Source organism: Xenopus laevis, chromosome 7S (genome assembly GCF_017654675.1).
Source record: "Xenopus laevis strain J_2021 chromosome 7S, Xenopus_laevis_v10.1, whole genome shotgun sequence".
In the NCBI taxonomy this organism is placed as follows: domain Eukaryota; kingdom Metazoa; phylum Chordata; class Amphibia; order Anura; family Pipidae; genus Xenopus; species Xenopus laevis.
This window is the reverse complement of record NC_054384.1, coordinates 11,999,448-12,019,624: the sequence shown is the minus strand read 5'-3', so window position 1 is coordinate 12,019,624 and position 20,177 is coordinate 11,999,448. Positions and strand designations below refer to the sequence as shown.

Genomic DNA, 20,177 nt, shown 5'->3' with positions numbered 1-20,177 from the left:
TTCCGCAGGTTAGTGAATTTGCCCCTTAGAGCGAATGCTACACAGACATTACAACACAGACACAGTCACTGGTCTATTGTTACAAAAATGAACTGTGCTATTTAAAGGGAGAAAGACTAGAAGCTGGATGAATACGGTAACGGCCCTCATTGGATTGTACAGCAGCGCTATCCGTTTCCGGAACCCCTTTGTGACGGTACAACAGCCGTGTGTCCGTAACGTGACGCCACAATGGCGAGAGAGGGGCGGGGAAGCGGGGGAGGGGCGGAGGGATAAGCGAAAGGGCGGGGAATCCCTTCGTGACGTCAGCGTTGTCCCAGAGCCGCTGAGCAGAGACGAACGCGAGAAAGAAGGGGGCGCTGTGCTCTGGGAGTTGTTCGGCCGGCGCTAGAGCTGGCGGCACCCGGAAAGCCAAGCGAGCATGGAGGCCGCGGCCGGGCCGGAGCTGCAGGTCGGCTCACTGGTACCGGTCCTGCTGGAGCAGATGGTGAATGACACGCTGGTGGTGACGCTGAGCTGCGGGGAGAAGCGATACAGTGGGATCCTGCTGGACTGCACCAAGAAGTAAGAGTCGGACTCCCCCCCACAGCAGCAGTGGTAGCTCCTCTGAGTCTCTATCATGGGATGGATGGTGTCACTTGTATAATCCTACAAACTGACAGGGAGGGTGTCGGGAGTTGCAGTTCAACCTCTTCACTAACTCTGGTGTTTGCCTGATCCCTCTTGGAGCCAAAGGGCTGACACTGGACAAAACCTTAGGGCAAGAAGAGGTGGTGGCACTTGTAATCCCTGTCATGCACTGAGTTAGTTAATTTTATAGTCCCAGGAAGGGGTTAAACAACTCCCAGCAATTTGCAGTGATTTATAAAAGCACAATGCAAACCCCCAACCCAAAATAAATTTATTGTGGTGCCCAGAGCTTGCCCCCCAGAACAGCCTTTGTGTTTATAACTCCCAGCAGCCAGGCAGGGTTGATTTGGCCCAACAGCTTGTACTCCATGTATCTTTACATTGATCCAATAAACATAGGGAGTTTATAAGTCCATATATACCTACGTGTACTTTCCCTTTAACAGTGGGCACGCAGGGATTACTAACTCCCGTCAGCCTTCCACATAAAGGAGCAACGTGCTCCTCTCCCAGCTCCTAAAAATAATCACGTGTAGAATACCCAGGTCATAAATAAATCAGCGCTTCTCACGCACTGGTGTCCTCGCTTGTTCTTGGACGCAGCCAACATTCGGCCGAACGGATGGTGTTAAACCGCAACTTAAAGGGGCCTAAGGATTTTGGGGGTTGTAGTTCACCTGCATGTGTAGGCAGAATGGTTTAATGGTTGAGGCCTAGAGCAAGAGTGGTTTTCAATAAATTACCGTAAATTGGATTCTAGAAGCTGCATTCGCTCCAGTTTTAAGTGTTCCCTGATTCCAGTTCTCCCTTTAATCTGGTTTTATCTCTTTAAAGGAACAGTAAGACCAAAAAATCAGTGTTTTAAAGGAATGACAATGTAACATAGTGATGCCCGGCACTGGTAAAACTGGTAAGTTTGCTTCAGAAATGCTACTATAGTTTATATAAACAAGCTGCTGTGTAGCCATGGGGGCAGCCATTCAAGCACAGGATACACAGTAGATAACAGATAAGTACTACTATAGTTTATATAAACAAGCTGCTGTGTAGCCATGGGGCAGCCATTCAAGCACAGGATACACAGTAGATAACAGATAAGTACTACTATAGTTTATATAAACAAGCTGCTGTGTAGCCATGGGGCAGCCATTCAAGCACAGGATACACAGTAGATAACAGATAAGTACTACTATAGTTTATATAAACAAGCTGCTGTGAAGCCATGGGGGCAGCCATTCAAGCACAGGATACACAGTAGATAACAGATAAGTACTACTATAGTTTATATAAACAAGCTGCTGTGAAGCCATGGGGGCAGCCATTCAAGCACAGGATACACAGTAGATAACAGATAAGTACTACTATAGTTTATATAAACAAGCTGCTGTGTAGCCATGGGGGCAGCCATTCAAGCACAGGATACACAGTATATAACAGATAAGTACTACTATAGTTTATATAAACAAGCTGCTGTGTAGCCATGGGGGCAGCCATTCAAGCACAGGATACACAATAGATAACACAAGTTCTGAAGAATCCCATTGTATAATACAGAGCTTATCTGTTATCTGCTGTGTATCCTGTAGCTTTTCTACTTTTCAACTGAATGAACTATAGTAGTACTTATCTGTTATCTACTGTGTATCCTGTGCTTGAATGGCTGCCCCCATGGCTACACAGCAGCTTGTTTATATAAACTATAGTAGTACTTATCTGTTATCTACTGTGTATCCTGTGCTTGAATGGCTGCCCCCGTGGCTACACAACAGCTTGTTTATATAAACTATAGTAGTACTTATCTGTTATCTACTGTGTATCCTGTGCTTGAATGGCTGCCCCCATGGCTACACAGCAGCTTGTTTATATAAACTATAGTAGTACTTATCTGTTATCTACTGTGTATCCTGTGCTTGAATAGCTGCCCCCATGGCTACACAGCAGCTTGTTTATATAAACTATAGTAGAGTTTCTGAAGCAAACACACCAGTTTTACCAGTGCAGAGCAACAGTACATTATATTGTCATTACTTTAAAACATACTTTAATTTTTTGGTGTTACTGTTCCTTTAATGTAAGTGGGAATAGACAGGGTTGTTTTGTGTTTGTACAGTATCTCTGACCCCCTATAGGTGCCCTGTTGGCATTGCTAGTGGTTGCAACAGCTCTGGTCTCCACATGGCACATGGGATTCTATCTGAGAAATAAAGGGGAACTGTGCCGTCAAAGATAAATGTACTTTTCAGTTTACAGGAACATTGTGAATAAGCAGCACAGAGCACTGAACTGTCGTTTTCTCCCCAGCAGCCACTGCCATATAGGGGAATAGGGGCAATTCTGAATAAATAGACCTGTCTGTACTTCCCAATCACCCTTTATTATGTCTTTAACTCTTTGTAGTCCAAATTGCAAGCTTGTGTATATGTGTGCGTATTCTTGTGTTTGTGCCTGAGGGGCTGCGGCCTGTATGGTGGAGCCGATGTTTTGTTAGAAACGGAGAGGGACAAGGAAGGGCAGCTGGCATTTGGTATAATCAGCTTTAATGACTGTAAGCCTCACACTGTCATTAGGGGGAGGGGCGCTTCCAAATTCTCTGCTCTCTTCCTTCCTTCCTTCCTTCATGTGCTTCTCTCACAATAATGGCATGGGGCCGCGTTTTAGAAATCATTCTGACATTTTTATCCTTAATTATGTTTCACCTTTTTTTTTTTTTTTTTTTTTTAAATAATTGTGTTGAAATTCCCGTTAAGATTTCCCTCACTCCCATATTATCCCTTTATGCTTTCATTCGGTGTTATTCATCTTTATAAAGAATTCTGACGTTTCAGTGAAAGTTGTTTATGAACTGAAGGGAAAATGAAATAGTAATATAATGAACTGATTTCATTATAAGGTCTATAAGAGTTTGTAAGGTCTAAAAATAATCGTGTATAACCGTGACGTTTTTCAAAATCAGTGTAATTACAGTCCGTTACATTTCATCAGTTTATAAATAGTTCAGTTGTCAGTTTATTTTCTTGTGACTGTCTTATTAGTGATGTGCTGGCCGGCTAGATACCCACGACCTTACCCACGACCTTCCAAATGCCGGCTTCTGACTTCCAGCTTGAACTTTTATAGACGCGCGCTAGAGTCCTGAAGCGTTACCCACAAAAACCTTGCGGGTTGCAGGTAGAAGTTTCGGGAGCAGGTATAGACGCGGGTTGGCGATTCTCCAGGTTATGCGGGTCTTCTCAATAGCGAGTTTTACTCTTTTTTTTTTTTCTGATCACATCTACTTCTAATGATGTCACTTCCGGGTTTACAATGACAGCACTTTCCGGGTCCAAGCGGTTAAGTATGCGGGTTGCGGGTCCCGGTTCGGGTTTAACAAATTGGTTCCGCACAGGAATCTAACGCGCGCCTCTCGCCTGCCCCATTTGTGATGTCATCAGCGGTGGGCTTGGCGCAGGTCTATAAAAGGAACTCGGAAGTCAGAATCGGCAGGCGCGGGTGGTGGGAGGGTGGTTGGGTGCAGGTTGGTAAAAGCCCGACCCGCACATCACTACTGTCTATATAAGCCTTATTGAACTATAATATGTACATGTGTATTGGCCATTTTTAGGTCAGTCTAGCATAAGGATGCACTGAACCCTCCAATTCTTTTTTTGGATTTGGCCAAATACCTAAACCGAACCCCCAGTTCCGCCAGAAAATGCTTGACCGTGGGCAGAAATAGCCGATGCATATATATATATCTGGTACGCCAATTTTATTTTTTTTTGCTTTATATAGGGTTTGGCTTGGCGAGGCTCTTGGATTCCTGAATCCTGCTAAAAAAAAAAAAAACAGATTTGTTACATCCCTACTTCCCTAGTATAGCAAGCAGACCTGAAAGGTGCCCATATATGGGCTGATAAAAGCTGCCAGCTTACTTCTGAATCAGTTGGATCAAAAATCCCATCAGGTAAAGGACCTCATCAACTCATTGATGTGGTCATCACCATAATGGCCTGTGTTCCCTCAGCCCAGATAAGTGATTTGGCCATCCGCATAGATGCACAAATTACATTGTTCATGTTCAAGCCAATGGCCAACAAGTGAGCGGATCCGGGCGAGTGGGAGCTGTGGCTCTTCACCTTTTCTCATGTTCGGATCCATGTTCAACAAGGACATCTCTGCATGTAATTTTGAGTTAGCGTAGACTGCAATAAAGTAGCATGGCAGTGTAGACTGTCTGATCTGTGCCTTACTTCTGGATCAGTTGGAACAAAAATCCCATCACGCCAAGAGCCATATCGACTCATTGATGTGGTCATCACCATAATGGCCTGTGTTTGCTCAGCCCAATATCTCCCAAGTGAATACTAAATGGTCGGATAATATGTGATTTGGCCATCCACATAGATGCGCAAATCACATTGTTCAAGTTCTTTTCACTCAAGCCAATGGCCAGCAAGTGAGTGGGTCCAGGCACAACCGAGTGGGAGCTGCAGCTCCTCTCCTTTTCTCATGTTCTGATCCATGTTCAACAAGGACATCTCGAATGTAATGTTGAGTTAGCATAGACTTTAATCAAGTAGCATGGCAGGGTAGTCTGTCAGATCTGTGCCCCCTCAATGTGTCCTCTATGCCTAGATGGTTTGACAGTAAGGTCAAAACGAATTATATTGCCCAAGTTGTAATTCGGCATACAATGCAATTAAGGTCAGATAGCGGTTTATTGGTCAAAGTTTGGGGACCTCAGGAATTTTCAACATCCCAACGATCAAGAACCACATAAGAGTGTTGATGCCGTCCCCTCCTGACTGGTCTCCCTTGGCCATTATTATGATCCAGTCATTGCTCAGGGCCCAAACGATCAGATTGTCAAATTGGGTAAAGATCTGCAATTAGAAATTCACCATATTGGAGTATCTTACCATGTATGCCCAGCTTAAGTGGCCGAAGGTTAATAGCACATGGGGTGTTATGGTCTTCTTGGAATTATTACCCACCTACACCCCATTACCATTCATTTGTGTGAAATGTCAGAATAACTTTAAAGAAGAAAAGTTGCAAAACAGTGGCAGATGTTTATAGATGAAGAGCAAGTTATATATAAGTACCTTTTTTTTTTTTCTTATTCCTGTAGATCTGGGTTGTTCTGTGTGCCGTCTACTCCTTTTTCAAAGCATGATGAGCCACCTATGGATATTGCTTCTGTTGGTGTTCTTGAACATCCACCAGCTGAAACAGCTCTTCAAGATGTTGGCCAACCTACACCAAGCAACAGTCAATGCCCCCCTCTCCTTCCACCACCAGGAACCGCTCCTTCTTATCCTCCTTACTTTGAAGGTGCCCCTTTTCCTACGCCTTTGTGGCTGAGGCACTCCTACAATCAGTGGGTCCCTCAGCCACCCCCACGGACTATCAAAAGGACAAAAAGACGAATGTCAAGGAACCGAGACTCAGGAAGGCTCATAATGAGCACCATTCGGCTAAGGCCTCGGCAAGTTCTTTGTGAAAAATGCAAAAACACACTAAATTCAGAAGACACTGATAAAGATAAACAGAATGACTCTAAAAATAGTAGGAGGCTTAATGGTGATGATAAAGAGAAAAATAAATTTCAGCCTAACTGTGAAGACTTAAAGACTATGAAAGATAGAAAAGAGGAACAAATTGCTTCTAAAGACTTAGTGCACAGAAGTCCAGTTATAAAGATCTCTTACAGTACTCCACAAGGTAAAGGGGAAGTGGTTAAGATTCCATCACGTGTACATGGCTCAATTGAGCCTTTTTGTCCAAACCAGACTTTACAAAATGGAAGCAGGGACCAAGAAATGCCAAAGGATTTTGAGAGACATACACTCATACGCTTGGTGGATAAATCATCAAGTAACCAGTTAGCTTCCATTCCAAAGTTAAAGTTACCTAAACCCTCACATTCCAGTCTAGAGGCACCACCTCCTAAAATCAGATTAAAACCACAAAGGGGTAGTGGCGAACAGAGTGTTTCTGTTTATAAGTCTGAGCTCATAGATGGGATCCATGATCTCCAAAACAGCAGAGGATCTGAAACGGATTCTTCTTCCTTTTATATGGATGACTCCAGAGAAAGAAGCTTTCATGATGTCTCATTAGGGAGTTCAGGGGAAGATGATGACTTTAAGGGGTTTCCGCACACCAGAGAAGGACATAACCTACATTTGCTTAGGGGGTATCGGAAGAGAAAGGCTGATTCTTCTAGTGCTTCTTTATGTAGTAATGACAGTTTGGAGGAATCCAAATCCTCTTGTCTGGAACTAAATGGCATGGAATTTTGTGACCTTCTCCCTGGGGAGGACCTCTCTGTGTCGTCTTCCAAAGATGAACAAAAAACGGTCCCACCTCTCACGGTTAGGCTGCACACTAAAAGCGTTTCGAACTGCATTACTGTAGAGGGAAAGACCGTTTCAGTGGGGGATATAGTATGGGGAAAAGTTCACGGTTTTCCATGGTGGCCTGCAAGGATTCTCAGTATTAATGTCAATCAAAAAGAGGACGGAGATCCATCTTGGCAAGAGGCCACAGTTTCATGGTTTGGTTCTCCAACGGTTTCTAGTTTATCCGTTTCAAAACTTTCCTCATTCTCGGAATTCTTCAAACTGAGGTTTAACCGCAAGAAGAAAGGAGTGTACCGGAAAGCTATTGCCGAAGCTGCTAAAGCTACTGATCATCTGACTCCAGAAATTAGGGAACTGTTAATGCAGTGTGAGACGTAGCATTAGGACCGGTAGCAGGTGAGTAAATAGCAGCTGTGCTCGGATGTATCACCCTGTGGTTATTTACTATTCATAGTATGTGTGCTCTTTCAAAGAAATTTGTCTCCAGACTATGCTCCTTATTGACACTTTTCCCTTTTATATTTTAGTATGTGACGTGAAAGTCAAGTTAATTGTATACTTGTGTGCCTGTTATAAGACTATTCAGACTGAGTTGTTGGATTGTGTGTGTGTGATATGAAGATCAACATTAAAGGCCAAACAGCATTAATTGTTTGTTCTGGTCGGTGTCTGACTTTTCTCACTTAAGCTATTGCAAATGCACTATAGCCATGTTGGGAAGGAGCATTTTAGATGGTTTTGGTGGTCAAGCTACCAGTGGGGTGACACACTTGCCCAGAGGGTCGTCAGAATTGGTCAGACTATTGGATCACACCTAGGCATGTACTGTTACCTTTCAGAATCATGTTGTCTTCATTAAATTAAAGGTCATTTGTAAGGTGGACTTACCTTTATGATAAATGTCCTAACTATGGATGCATTATTTTTTAATGAAATACTTGGTTTATTTGCATTGCCTGCAGCACTCCCACCATGGTATTCTAGGAGTTGTATAGCCTTAAAGCTGATGGGTGAACCACTTTGACTTATGGACATTAATTGTACCAGATCATATTTAAGTTGGCCAAAGTGAGCCCGTTTTGAATAAAAGTATGTTTGCCCAACTAAGTACATTGGCAGCTTTATGTACTGTTTGCTTTTAAAGGCACTGTCTGTTAAGGAGGAGGGGGGTTGTTGGGAGCTGTATTTTTAAGCTTAAAGGAGAAGTAAACCCCTAATTTAAAAAAACCCTACCCTTCATAGACACTCCCTCCTCCCCCCCAGCCGATCTGCTACCCCGGGCAAATGCCCCTAACTTTTTACTGAACCCTCGGTGCAGATTCACCGCAGGTTCACGGCAGCTTCTTCTCTTCTGTCTTCATCGAGAAGTAAGTTCCGTATCGGTGCATGCGTAGTCGGAGCAGTTACGCATGCGCCGAAAGTCACAAAAATTTCCAAAGCGCCAGAAGAAGACCAAAGAAGAAGATGTCATACTTCTCCTTTAAAGGTGGCCATAGACGCACCGATAATGTCTACGTAATGAATTTTCATGCGATATTCTGTGCGTGTATGGTCGTAGACAAGCTCACCGATATCGGCAGAAGTTTTGGGTATTGGTCGGCTCGTCTATTGGGCCAGCTGGAAAATTTTGATAAGGCACCTCAACATCAGCCATTGTTGGCGCTGAATCGTTAGATACAGGTAGAATGCTATTGTTTCTATCTGTATATCTGACAATTCAGGTCTGTGTGTTATGAAACTAACAATCTTTCCTGGAAAGATTGTAATTGTTAAGCCTATGGCCACCTTTATTTTATTTTGAAAATATTTTATTTGATTTTCATGATAAACAAATAATATATGGCCACCTTTAGAGCTGCACAGTGACTTGTTATGGCAACAATACACGCTGACAAAACAAGTCTGTTTCGTAGGAATCTGTAAAAATGAGCTCTGTGCCTTTCCTGTGTGTGTGATACCTCTACCCTTCTAATGTTACATAATTGGTTAAAATGAGTCATTTAGGGGAATAATTTAAAAAAAAAAAAAACAACACAAACACATTAAGAAAACTTCATCTGATGAGTTAAAAAAAATCTACTGTGGTGCGAATAGAAGGCTTTACAAAAATACCTGCAGTTACTGGGCAGACAAGTAGACTATAAAACTCAGGCCTGAAGTAAACCTTTTTGTTCGTACTTGATCCTTCTAACTGCTTATGAGCTTGCAGAATGATAAATCTTCGACTTAAGCTGGTCAAAGATGTTTAGATTTTATTCCGAGAGCAACGAACGTTCGGATCCTGATCGTTCATTTCAATGCCATGATCTAAAACTAACCATTCACATTGAAATTTTAGGATTAAGTAGGGAAAAAATGCATATCAGATGATGGTCATACGAAATAGCAGTGACGATCACCCAAGGAAATTGTCGGGCAACACATGCAAAGATAATAATTACCCGACAAATTTTCTAACCTGTCCAAGCCATGAAAAATGTCTGGACTCTTATTCCCGAAAATCATATGAAATTTCTACGTCTATGGCCCGCTTTGTGAATTGTCTAGATAAGCAATTACAACCGATTTGCTGTGTCTGGTTGCTCCAGAACCTAGGAAGAAGCTTGGCAGCCTATTGTGCAGCCAGGGTTCTTGGTTTCACTGGACCCCCTGCTATAGAATTTATTTCCCACTTAATTCCATCCAGGGAGTGCATGTGTAGGGCAGCTGTTTAGGTTGGCAAAACAATTCACCAGCCCGAGAGTTGCATGATGGATTTCCTTGCTCATTCTGCCTGGAGACACCAGAACAGTTCCAAAGTCAGGCAGGTGGTGAGCTGGTTCTAGCAGCTTGACTTCAGCAGAATAATTGAATTTAAACATGTGTCGGAGTTAGATTGGGCCTCTAGTGCAGGGAAGCTCAGACCTAAATGTAACCTGTTAAAGGAGAACTAAACCCTAAAAACAAATGACTAAAAAATGACATTTTATACACTGAACTTATTGCACCAGCCTAAAGTTTCAGCTTGTCATTAGCAGCAATGATCCAGGACTTCAAACTTGTCACAGGGGGTCACCATCTTGGAAAGTGTCTGTGACACTCACATGCTCAGTGGGCTCTGATTGGCTGTTGAGAAGCTAAGCTTAGGGCTCGTCACTAATTATCCAGCAGAAAATGAGCTTCCTCTGTAATATAAGCTGATGCTACAGGTTTGCTGATTATTAAATTCTGATGCTAATTGCACTGGTTTCTCTGCTGCCATGTAGTAATTATCTGTATTAATTACTAATCAGCCTTATATTGGGACATTTCTATTCTATGTGTACTGTATATTGTGAGTGGGTCCCTAAGCTCAGTAAGTGACAGCAGCACAGAGCATGTGCAGTGAATCAGCAGAAAAGAAGATGGGGAGATACTGGGGCATCTTTGGAGACACAGATCTTTACTGCTAAAGGGCTGTGGTTGCCTTGGGCTGGTACAGAAGCCCAAAACACAGGTCCAAAGTCAGCTGTTGCTGAAGCAAGGCTTCTATTAGCAAGAGCCGACTCCTACATACCTGCCTGTCTTTATGATTGTCACCAGGGCCAGAACTAGGTGTAGGCAGAAGACACCTGCCTAAGGCGAGACGATAGGGGGATGCTCGGCATGTACCTGTTAAGTGTTTTTGTTTGTTGCCCTCTGTCACTCTGTTGTGGCGCAGTTGGGTGCGCATGCACGGGTGCAGGAGCTTGCTGGCCAGCCGGGTTGTCTAGGCAGTCTGATACCTTGATGGTTGAGAAAGGATCCCATATGGAATAAACATGCAAAGAACGCAGGAGCTAAATAAATTTAAAGGATAATTTAACCCTGACCCAATGCCTGCCCCCGCACCTCCTATTATAGTATGTGTCCCTATCCAAAGTTGTGCAAGATGGCATCTGTCAACCCTGCTGCCACATTTTTTTGTTATAGCAGGTACTTGCATAGGGGTGCTTAGTAATCCTTTAATTAGATGTAAAATTAAATGTTATGTAATAAGATTTAGCCAATCGCATGCCTCATGTTTTATCACCCGTGTGGTTTAATGCGATTACTGTCATGGTTTATGGAAGACTATTTTTGACCAATTACATTTCTTACCTGTAAGCCTGCCATTGCCTTAAAGGAGAATTCAAGCCTAAACGTAAAAAAAACCCTACCCTACATAGACCCCCCTCTCTCGTCCTCCCAGCCTAAGTGTACCCTCGGGCAAATGCCCCTAACGTTTTACTTACCCCTCGGTGCAGATTCAGACATCAGCGTTCACAGGCGTCATCTTATTCTCTTTGTAAATGAGACCGGCATGTTGGCGCATGCAGAGTTGAAGCAATTTTCTGTTTTGCAACAACTGCTCATGCACCAAAACTCACGAAAATTGCCGAAGCGCTGGTGTTATTATGAAGACTACCGAAGTGGTGGAGATAGCAATTATTATTTACAGGGTGGTGCCAGTTTGTTAGGCACCTTCCAATGATTTTAATCTCTCATTTGGACCTCAGGCCAGTGTTCCTCTTTGCTGAAAAGCGTACTGCCCTAGGTTATCTACTGTGGAAGCACCCGGTCCATCTTGGAGCAAATGTTTTACATCCTTCTGGGTTGGTGGTCTGGGAACTGGCGCATGTGCAAAATAAGTAACATGACCAAGTTTCCTCTACTGCGCATGTGCATCATGACATTCATAGATCAAAGAGGAAACTGAACAATGTATAATCTATGGTGCTGATACTTTAGACCAGTGCTGTCCAACTGGCGGCCCGCGGGTCTTCTTTAACCTGCCCGATCGAGATCTGGCTGACTTTTGGCCAGATATCGATCGGGGGAAGCCCGTCGGATGGCCCCACACACGGGCCAATAAGCTGCCGACTCCGTCTGTCGGCCGCTTTTATCGGCCCGTGTATGGGGGCCTTAAGGCCCTTGATTTGTTTCACCTGATGACACAGACTGTAGGAGTGGTGCAGGCATTGTGTCCCTGTACATAGTACAATACGTACTGTACATGGTCCTGATCAGATACTTGTGTCTTCCTGGTTTCTGTGTGTCCTGCCCTACATTGCCTGTGTGTGCCATTCTCTGTGCTGCGTCATTGTCCCATGCTTTGTCATCCCATCCACCTCCAACCTTATCAACTCCAGCCCTGTCATCAATGGCCCCAGTCTAAATCGTCAGTAGGAAGAAGGTCTCACCCCTAAAGTTGCAGGACTAGGGTTCAGAGTTTGATTCCAGCATGGCCAGGGACTTTGCATGGTCTCCCAGTGGCAGCCCAGACAAGGCTATAACAACTATCTGAACCATCAACAGTGTTCTACAGCTTATAATATCCTTATATTTTACAATGGGGGTAAAAGAGTCTTCGGTGTGAAGCCAATGCCGTAAAAAGTCTATTGTTTTAACTCTCCGTTCTTTAATATTTGAGAACTAATTGCATCTTAACGCAGCTTTGTCCCATGTGATTAGTCTCAATGGAATCTCAGGAAATCAGGCTTCTGTGCAGCCAAGTGGGTTTCACTGTGGATAGTGAGTTTTCTCTGAATATCTGATGTAGTTTAGAAGAAGCTGGATAGAGTCTTGGCTCCGTGGCATTGCTCCATAGCATCTGTTTCCTGGTTGGTCTGAAACCTATATATAACCAATATATTTGATATATTGAGTTTAATACACCAGCCTAGAAACGGCCCTTGCTAGCATGTTTACTCTACATCTTTGTTAAGCTTTACTTCTTTTCAATTGGTGGTTGAATGTCTTTTTTGGGCAGGCCAGGAGAGTTGCTCTGCGGAGGCCATAGAGCGTGTTGGTCTTTTCTCTTAGAAAGGGATTACTGTCAATGTCGAAAATGTTTCATTTCCAATATTTTTCAATCATATTTGTTGCAATTGTGATTACAGATTCACCAAATCCAGGATAGTTTGAGATTCGGCAGAACAGTGGCTCTTTTAGCAAGATCAGAATTCAACCTAAAGGCCCCCATACACGGGCCGATAAAAGCTGCCGACAGACCGAGTCGACAGCTTATTGGCCCATGTGTGGGGCCATCCGACGGGCTTCCCCGTCCCGTGGGATCGCATCCGCATATGTGTGTCTATATAGTCCTGCGATCAGACCGCCTCTATGGGCCCACAATCGGATCTACCCGATATCGCCCACTTCAATGTGGGCATATCGGGGAGAGATCCGCTCGTTGGGCGATATCGCCAAACGAGCAGATCTCTACATCTATGGCCACCTTCACATTCAATTAGAATTGAATGTGAAGCCTTGACATCACAGGTTTAATAGTTTTGCTGTTATCTGTTTTTGTCTTGGGTTCATTCCTGGTCTACAGCCTCTGTGGCCTTTTTCCATTACAGCTTCCTCCATTGTACTTGAGTGTTCCGATTACCTGCTTTTAACTACAGGGTTAACTCCATTGCGGGAGGAAAATGATCAGCCCTGGGCTTTCAGCAGTAATGTTGAGTGCCTCTGAGTTCCTGATTAGGCTGTCTAATTATGTTCTTTCTTAATATTGATTGCGGCCTTGCGCTCTCCCAAGTGGTTTAATGGAGCTGTCATCAATCACTCGTGTGCTGCTCGGCAGTGATGTGTTTTTTTCCCCTTCTCCTCCTTCACAGCTCTCCATATATCCCTGATTTAATTCTTCTAATCAGATGTTGTGCTATTTAAATAACTTGAATATGATTTTGTTTAGAGCTTACATTTTCTGCCCATACAGATGTTTTTTTCAATGCAATTGGGCCCCCCAAGTGCTCTGCAGGGAGGAGTATTTTGGGTCTTGGGCCATGCAGAGTAAGTTCCATTAAATCTTGCTCCAATTTCCCCACTCGTTATAGGATCCAAGCTTCATTTTTACAGCAGATGTCACTGATCATTCGCTCTTGATATCCCACAGTTCCACTCATTAGTCTTTCCAGTTGAAAAGGGAACAGGTTGGCTTCCCAAGGCAGCATCTTGCCAACGCTTGTGCAGTATAGTGTATCATTTGGCTACATGTTGTACTTGTGTCTTTGTGCTTTGTTTGAGGTTCTGATGGAAAATATTACTCATCTGGGTGGTTAGTGACTTGATTGTCTAATTTGTCTACCGCTACAACTTATTGGTGCTCAAGGGGGTAAGGTTTACAGTGAAGCTAACTGCCGCTGAAATTTACTGTGAAGTTAAATTCAAGTTGAATCTGGACATATGATAAAAGATTGACTTGTTTAGTGAGGTCAACCATTATGCAGATCTGTTCCCAGTTGGGCCGTATTTGTGAGCTGGACCAGATTGGGTTATCCAATCATTTGGCCCCCCGGACCAATGATCAAATAGTAGTAGAGGTCGATGGAGGCCTAAGTTAATGGAATCAGTAACATCAAAAAAAAAAATTAAATAATTAGTATACATTGAAAAAAAACACCAAGACAAATTAAACTTTAAAATCGCAAAGCCTTTATTATGAAATAACTTACCGAAACTCTGCTTCCTCTTCAAAAAAGGCGACGATCCATCGTACTGCACTCGATTCCTCCTCCTCCTATAAGGAAGGCAGGGAGGAGAAATTGAGTGTTGCATGATGGATCGAGATCGCCTTTTTTGAAGAGGGGCGATAGTGGAGTTTCGGTAAGTTATTTCTTAATAAAGATTTTGTGATTTTAAAGTTTAATTGATCAATGTATACTAATGAATTTTTTGAAAAAAATGTTATTACTGGTATTTTAAGGTCCCCTTACATTGACCCATTAGTGATGTGTGGGTCGGGTAAAATCCGAACCCGCCTTCCCACCATGCCTGCTCGAGCCCAACTACCGGTTTCCTTTTATAGACTCGCCGTTGATCCGCTCTTTTGTGATGACGTCACAAAAGGGGTGGGGCAAGCAGGTGCACAGCTATAAAGACAGAAGCCAGCTGTGTAAGGTGGCAGGCGAGGTGAGCAGGAAGAAGAGCTCGACCCGATCCTGCCCACCACCGTCAAATTGGGGTCCGCACATCACTATGCCCCATATAACCTGCCGACAGATTCTCTGTCAGCAGTGTATGGGGCTTCCCAACGGGCTTTCCCAATCAACGTCGATCGGGCATGTATAAAAATCCTGTTTATATCGAGGGCCACATTGGTTCATTGATGCGGTCATCTATTCAACCCCCATATTCTCCCAGATATCTCCTGCCTCAAGGTGGTTGCCAAACAAACTGATCTCTGTATGCATGGCCAGATTTAGTTATCTGATCAATTTTTGGCCATATATTTGTTGGGCAGTCAATCAAGATGGCCCCATTCAAAGTCCAGTAAGCCACTGACCCAGTCTAGAGCAGTGATCCCCAGGCATGTTGCTCCCCAACCCATTGGATGTTGGTCCCAGTGGCCTCAAAGCAAGTGCTTATTTTTCAATTCCTGACTTGAAAGCAAGTGTTATTTGTATAAAAACCAGATGTACTGAAAAACACAGCCTCATGTAGACTGCCAGTCCACATAATGGCTACCAAATAGCCAATTATGGCCTGTATTTGGCACTCCCAGGAACTTTTTGCATACTTTTGTTGCTCTCTCACTTTTTTATATTTGAATGTGGCTCATAGGTAAAAAAAAAAAAAGGTTTTGTACCCCTGGTCTAGGGGATATATGGCTAGCTTAAAGGGGAAGGAAACCTCGTCGGCGCTAACCCCCCTCCCGTGTATTGCCCCCCCTCCATCCTCCCCCCTGGCCTACCCCTCCCGCTGGGCAAATGCCCCTAACTTGTTACTTACCCTTCTGCGCAGGTCCAGTCCAGGGAGTTCACAGCCGACATCTTCTTACACGCAATCTTCTTCCTCCTTTGACCGGCGTTTTGGCGCATGCGCAGTAGGATCAATTCGCCGGTACGGATCTACTACGCATGCGCCAAAAGTCACGCACATGCGCAGTAGATCGTAGATCGAAATGATCCTACTGCGCATGCGCCAAAACGCCGGTCAAAGGAGGAAGAAGATCGCGTCGAAGAAGATGTCGTCTGTGAACTCCCTGGACTGGACCTGCGCAGAAGGGTAAGTAACAAGTTAGGGGCATTTGCCCAGCGGGAGGGGTAGGCCAGGGGGAGGAGGGAGGGGGGGCAATACACGGGAGGGGGGGAGGGGGTTAGCGCCGACGAGGTTTCCTTCCCCTTTAAGAGACCAAAGGAAGATTTAAGCTAGCCATACATATAAAGATTCATTCGTTTAGCAAATTCGCTAGATAAGAGGATAGTTTAGCAATATGCGCACCTAGCTGATGCAGAAACTTTTATCGACCTATGTATGACAACTTATTGAGGACTTCTCCAGGAGTATAATTGGGTAACTTCCTCTACTGGCATGCTAGTAGTCATTCTAGCCATACATGGCCAGGTTCAGGGTAAAGTCACACGGGATGTTTGTAGAAGTATTTTACCCTTGGTGATTTCTGCAGATCTCAATAGAAATGTAATTTAATGGGCCCTATAAGTATTTAGTATTGTGTGATCGTAGATTTCTTTACAACAATGTTTGCTAGAGGAAAATAAATGTAATGACCACATCCAAATATGAAGGGAAGGTGTATCTTTCCCTATCTTATTTTAGGATAAAGCAAATCAGACTGTGTATATTTTTTTAGCAAAATATTATAGACCTAGGGAGTTATTTATCAAGCTCGGGGGTGGGGGGGAACCAGCAAATTTTTCGAGAAGTCCGAAGGTCTAAAAACTCTGAATCCGAAACGCACAAAGGCTCTTGAGGTCCTGTATAAGTCAATGGGGAAGGTCCCGGTGTCTGCACTGATGTCCGTACTGATATCCAATTAGTTTGTGGTTTCTGTGCCGAAAACTACGAAAAATTTAGTTTTTGTGCAAAACTCCGAACAATTCTGAGTTTCCGGGGAAAGCTCCGAAGTTAGCCCGACACTATTTTTTCAAGCTTTTTTTTTTTCTTCATAAATAAGGTCTATTCAGGCAATCGGAGTTGCTCGGATTTCTAACTTCGAAATACTGAGTTCAATTTGGACCTTTATAAATAACCCCCAATGTGTGTGCAATCCAACAGAACACAGAGCTTTCCAGCAGTGCACATAAAGGTGCGGCGTTGGTGGATGGCGACGTTCTTCTCAGCTGATCTGTTAATCAGTCTCCCGTAGCTTATTATGCAGATTGACGTGGCAAAGGCAGAGGTGTGTCACATCGGAAGGCAGAGTCCCTGGCATTCAGTCCATAACCTCTTTATCAAACTCTGCCTTTGAAAGTCCCCAGTGAAACACGTTGTAATACTATTATATTGCAAATACTGGCTGGGTAAGCCTGAAATTTTTTTTTTTTTGTTTATTGGTTATCGTGTAGAGAGTTGTTGTCCATATAAAAGAAGGAAGGAGATGTGTTGTCCTTATAGCATATGGTGTCCGTATTGCCTAAACTCTACAATTAAACTGTCCGTCCTTGCTTGAAAGATAACTTCAAGTAAAGTTCCTGGATCCGAATGAAGTACCATGGCGATGTGCTTGTTACTACACTTGATGGAGTCAACTGTGTGCAGACCATTTGATTTGTGTCTGCAGCCTGTTTTGCTCGGCCAAATCAGTCTAAATCATTTCTCGTATGATCCCTCAATGTGGCAGTTTCCTTTCAGTCGCCTTGTAATCTTTCTCCTGTAGATTCCCCTTTTCCAGATTTATCTATCATTTGATTTAAATAACCATTGTAGCTCAGGCCATGAACTATATTGTACTGTATTATAAGGTAGTGACAATGCTACACTTCCACTTAATCCTGCTTTTTGAAGCATCGGATGCAAAGCTGCAGTCCCCACTACACAGGATAGCAAGTAACATACAATACATATTCCAACATCAATGGTTAACTTACATCTGTTTTGCTCAACTACTGGGCCTCAATGTCTACATATATTAGGACACCAGCAATTTCCAGGGCAATAGGCAAGTTTTTGAGTATTACGGCTCCTGCCCTGGGCCCAGGAGTAAACCAATATGCTTTTAAATTTGTATAAGAGTTTCTCACAGGCAATTTTGATAAATGATGGATATCAATTGTCATATTGGGACACTTTATGGGCCTTCAAGATCTTTTGTGATATGAAAGATTTGTTAAACTATATTTGAGATATAGTCGTACACTGCTCATCAAGTGGATTGTAAAGGCCCCCATACATGGGCCGATAAAAGCTGCTGACAGACAGAGTTGGCATCCGCGATCGATATTTTGCCGATAGTCGGCTAGATGCCGATCGGGCAGGGTAAAAAATCCCATCGGATCGCAGCCGCATCCATTTGTTGATCGCCTCCGTCCGTATCACCTCCATTCTGATCTGATCTTTGGGTTCTAGGACCCACGATTGGATCAGCACGATATCGCCGGCATTTCTGGGAGAGATCGGCGGATCTCCCTGTGTATGGCCATCTTAATTGTTACACAGTATACTAAGCTTGATAAAGGGTTGATATAGCCTGCTGGAATATTTATTGTATATTTTAATGTATTGTCTCTCAATTTTTTGAGCCTAGGTTGAGCAGATATTGTTAACCAGCAAGTTCTGCTAATGTTTGGCTCAGCCAAAATATTCTCTTTAAACCTCAGCAATGCTTCTCATGGCCATAAATGGAAGATCATGAGCTAAAGCTGAAGAAATATATTTAGTAGGGCCCAATTTGTATAAATGAGAATTGTTCTTCACATGTAGCAAATCTTAGCCTTATTATAGGATATTTGACCTTGGCCAAAATGGCAGCCAATCCCCATTATTGATATACCGGCCAGAAACTAATTGCATCAGATAGTAAGTCTAACCAGCCTGGGTTGCATTGGGTTGTGTATGATAAGTGTGGCTGGTGCTCGGCACAGGCCTCCTGAATGATTGTCGGCCTAGGGCTGGATGTTTGGATTAGCATTATGTTGATGGCAAGATTGGGTTTTGTGTATTGTTAGGTGTCTTGTTTGGCCATTTGAAGGACTCTATTGGCAGGTTTTGATAGGTTAGCTTCAAAAGAAACACATAAGCTGAATACTATATCCACATGCTAAATAGACATCATTAACTTCTATTATTTTTGTTTTTCTTTAAATAAGATCAGAACATAGCTGCTCCTCCTGAAAAAACATCCTGACAAGTTCCCCCTGGAGACTCTTGCCATGGTACATCCTCGAGAGGAAGACGAGGGGCGTCTGTCACCTGACCACCACGTAGGACTCGTCGTACCAAGCTTGACATAAGGAATTTGCATAGACGTCATCCACAAAAACCAAAACCCTTTCGATTCCATTTCCGATCGAGGAACCCAACAAACGCTCTATTTATTACTGATCTGCTTTTTTAAAAAAAAAACACATCTTGCTGCTGCTTAGTTTACAGGTAATAGACTAAAGCTACAATACAAAACTAAACGTAAGTATTTAATCCGAGGTAACGACTGCAATAGGATTCTCACCGTAGGTCTCTAACAAGTGCTAATTATTGAACTTTACAGAGAAAGAAATCGTCGGACGCACCTTCGCTTATTTCCCCGCTCACGGCTGTTTCCTGAGATCTTTGCCAAATTTTATAGTAGATGCCGTGGTAACCGCGGTTCTTTAACTTGGTTTATAGTGATTGTTACTCTGGGCTATACAATAAATTGAAGTTTGTATTTTCTGCCAAGTTATTTTTGATTTTATCCCAACAACGGTTATTAAATTTTATCCAGACTAAAGAGAAAATATACCCTTGTGAGTACGGTTTATCTTGCCATAATATTTCCTTCAACAGAAAACAAAGGGGCTAATTTACTAGAATAGTTAATAAATTGCCCTGGTGCAATTACTCATAACAACCAATTGGAGCTTAGCTTTCATACTCCAACTTCTAGTAGACTAATCAGAACTAAATTTTGCTTTATCTTTCTAAGCCTAAAGGCCCCATACACGGGCCGATAAAAGCAGCCGACAGAGAGTCGGCAGCTTATTGGCCCATGTATGGGGCCTCCGACGGGCTTCCCCTATCGAAATCTTGCCGAAATTCGGGCAGAAGTCGATCGGGCAGGGTAAAAAATCCCATTGGATCGCAGCTGCACCTGTTCACAGTCCCGCGATCCAAACGCCCGTATGGCCTCCATTCTGATCCAAGCGTTGGGTCCACAATTAGATTATCTCGATGTTGCCCACCTCAATGTGGGCATATCGGGAAGAGATCTGCTTATTCATCGACATCGCCAATCGAGTGGATCTCCCTGTGTATGGCCACCTTAAAGGGATACTGTCATGG

At 43.4% G+C, this 20,177-nt stretch overlaps 1 protein-coding gene across 2 annotated transcripts; it reads left to right on the top strand.

The window, feature by feature from the left end:
• The first annotated feature begins 277 nt into the window (after positions 1–277).
• Positions 278–19,568, top strand: pwwp2b.S (PWWP domain containing 2B S homeolog). 2 transcript variants are annotated; one of them, XM_018227365.2, is made up of 3 exons: positions 278–564; positions 5,741–7,370; positions 19,012–19,568. In XM_018227365.2, the coding sequence occupies exons 1-2, from the start codon at positions 422–424 to the stop codon at positions 7,350–7,352; spliced, it is 1,755 nt and encodes a 584-aa protein (XP_018082854.1). In that variant the 5' UTR covers positions 278–421; the 3' UTR covers positions 7,353–7,370; positions 19,012–19,568. The 2 variants fall into 2 exon arrangements, with proteins under 2 accessions (XP_018082854.1, XP_018082853.1); XM_018227364.2 differs by having other exon boundaries at positions 279–564; positions 19,007–19,568.
• Positions 19,569–20,177: the final 609 nt, after the last annotated feature.

Excerpts from the sequence above, each read along its gene's own strand:
- pwwp2b.S (XM_018227365.2), top strand. The coding sequence starts at position 422 with ATGGAGGCCGCGGCCGGGCCGGAGCTGCAGGTCGGCTCACTGGTACCG. Across the intron at positions 565-5,740 it reads CTGCTGGACTGCACCAAGAA|ATCTGGGTTGTTCTGTGTGC; the intron begins GTAAGAGTCGGA and ends TTATTCCTGTAG.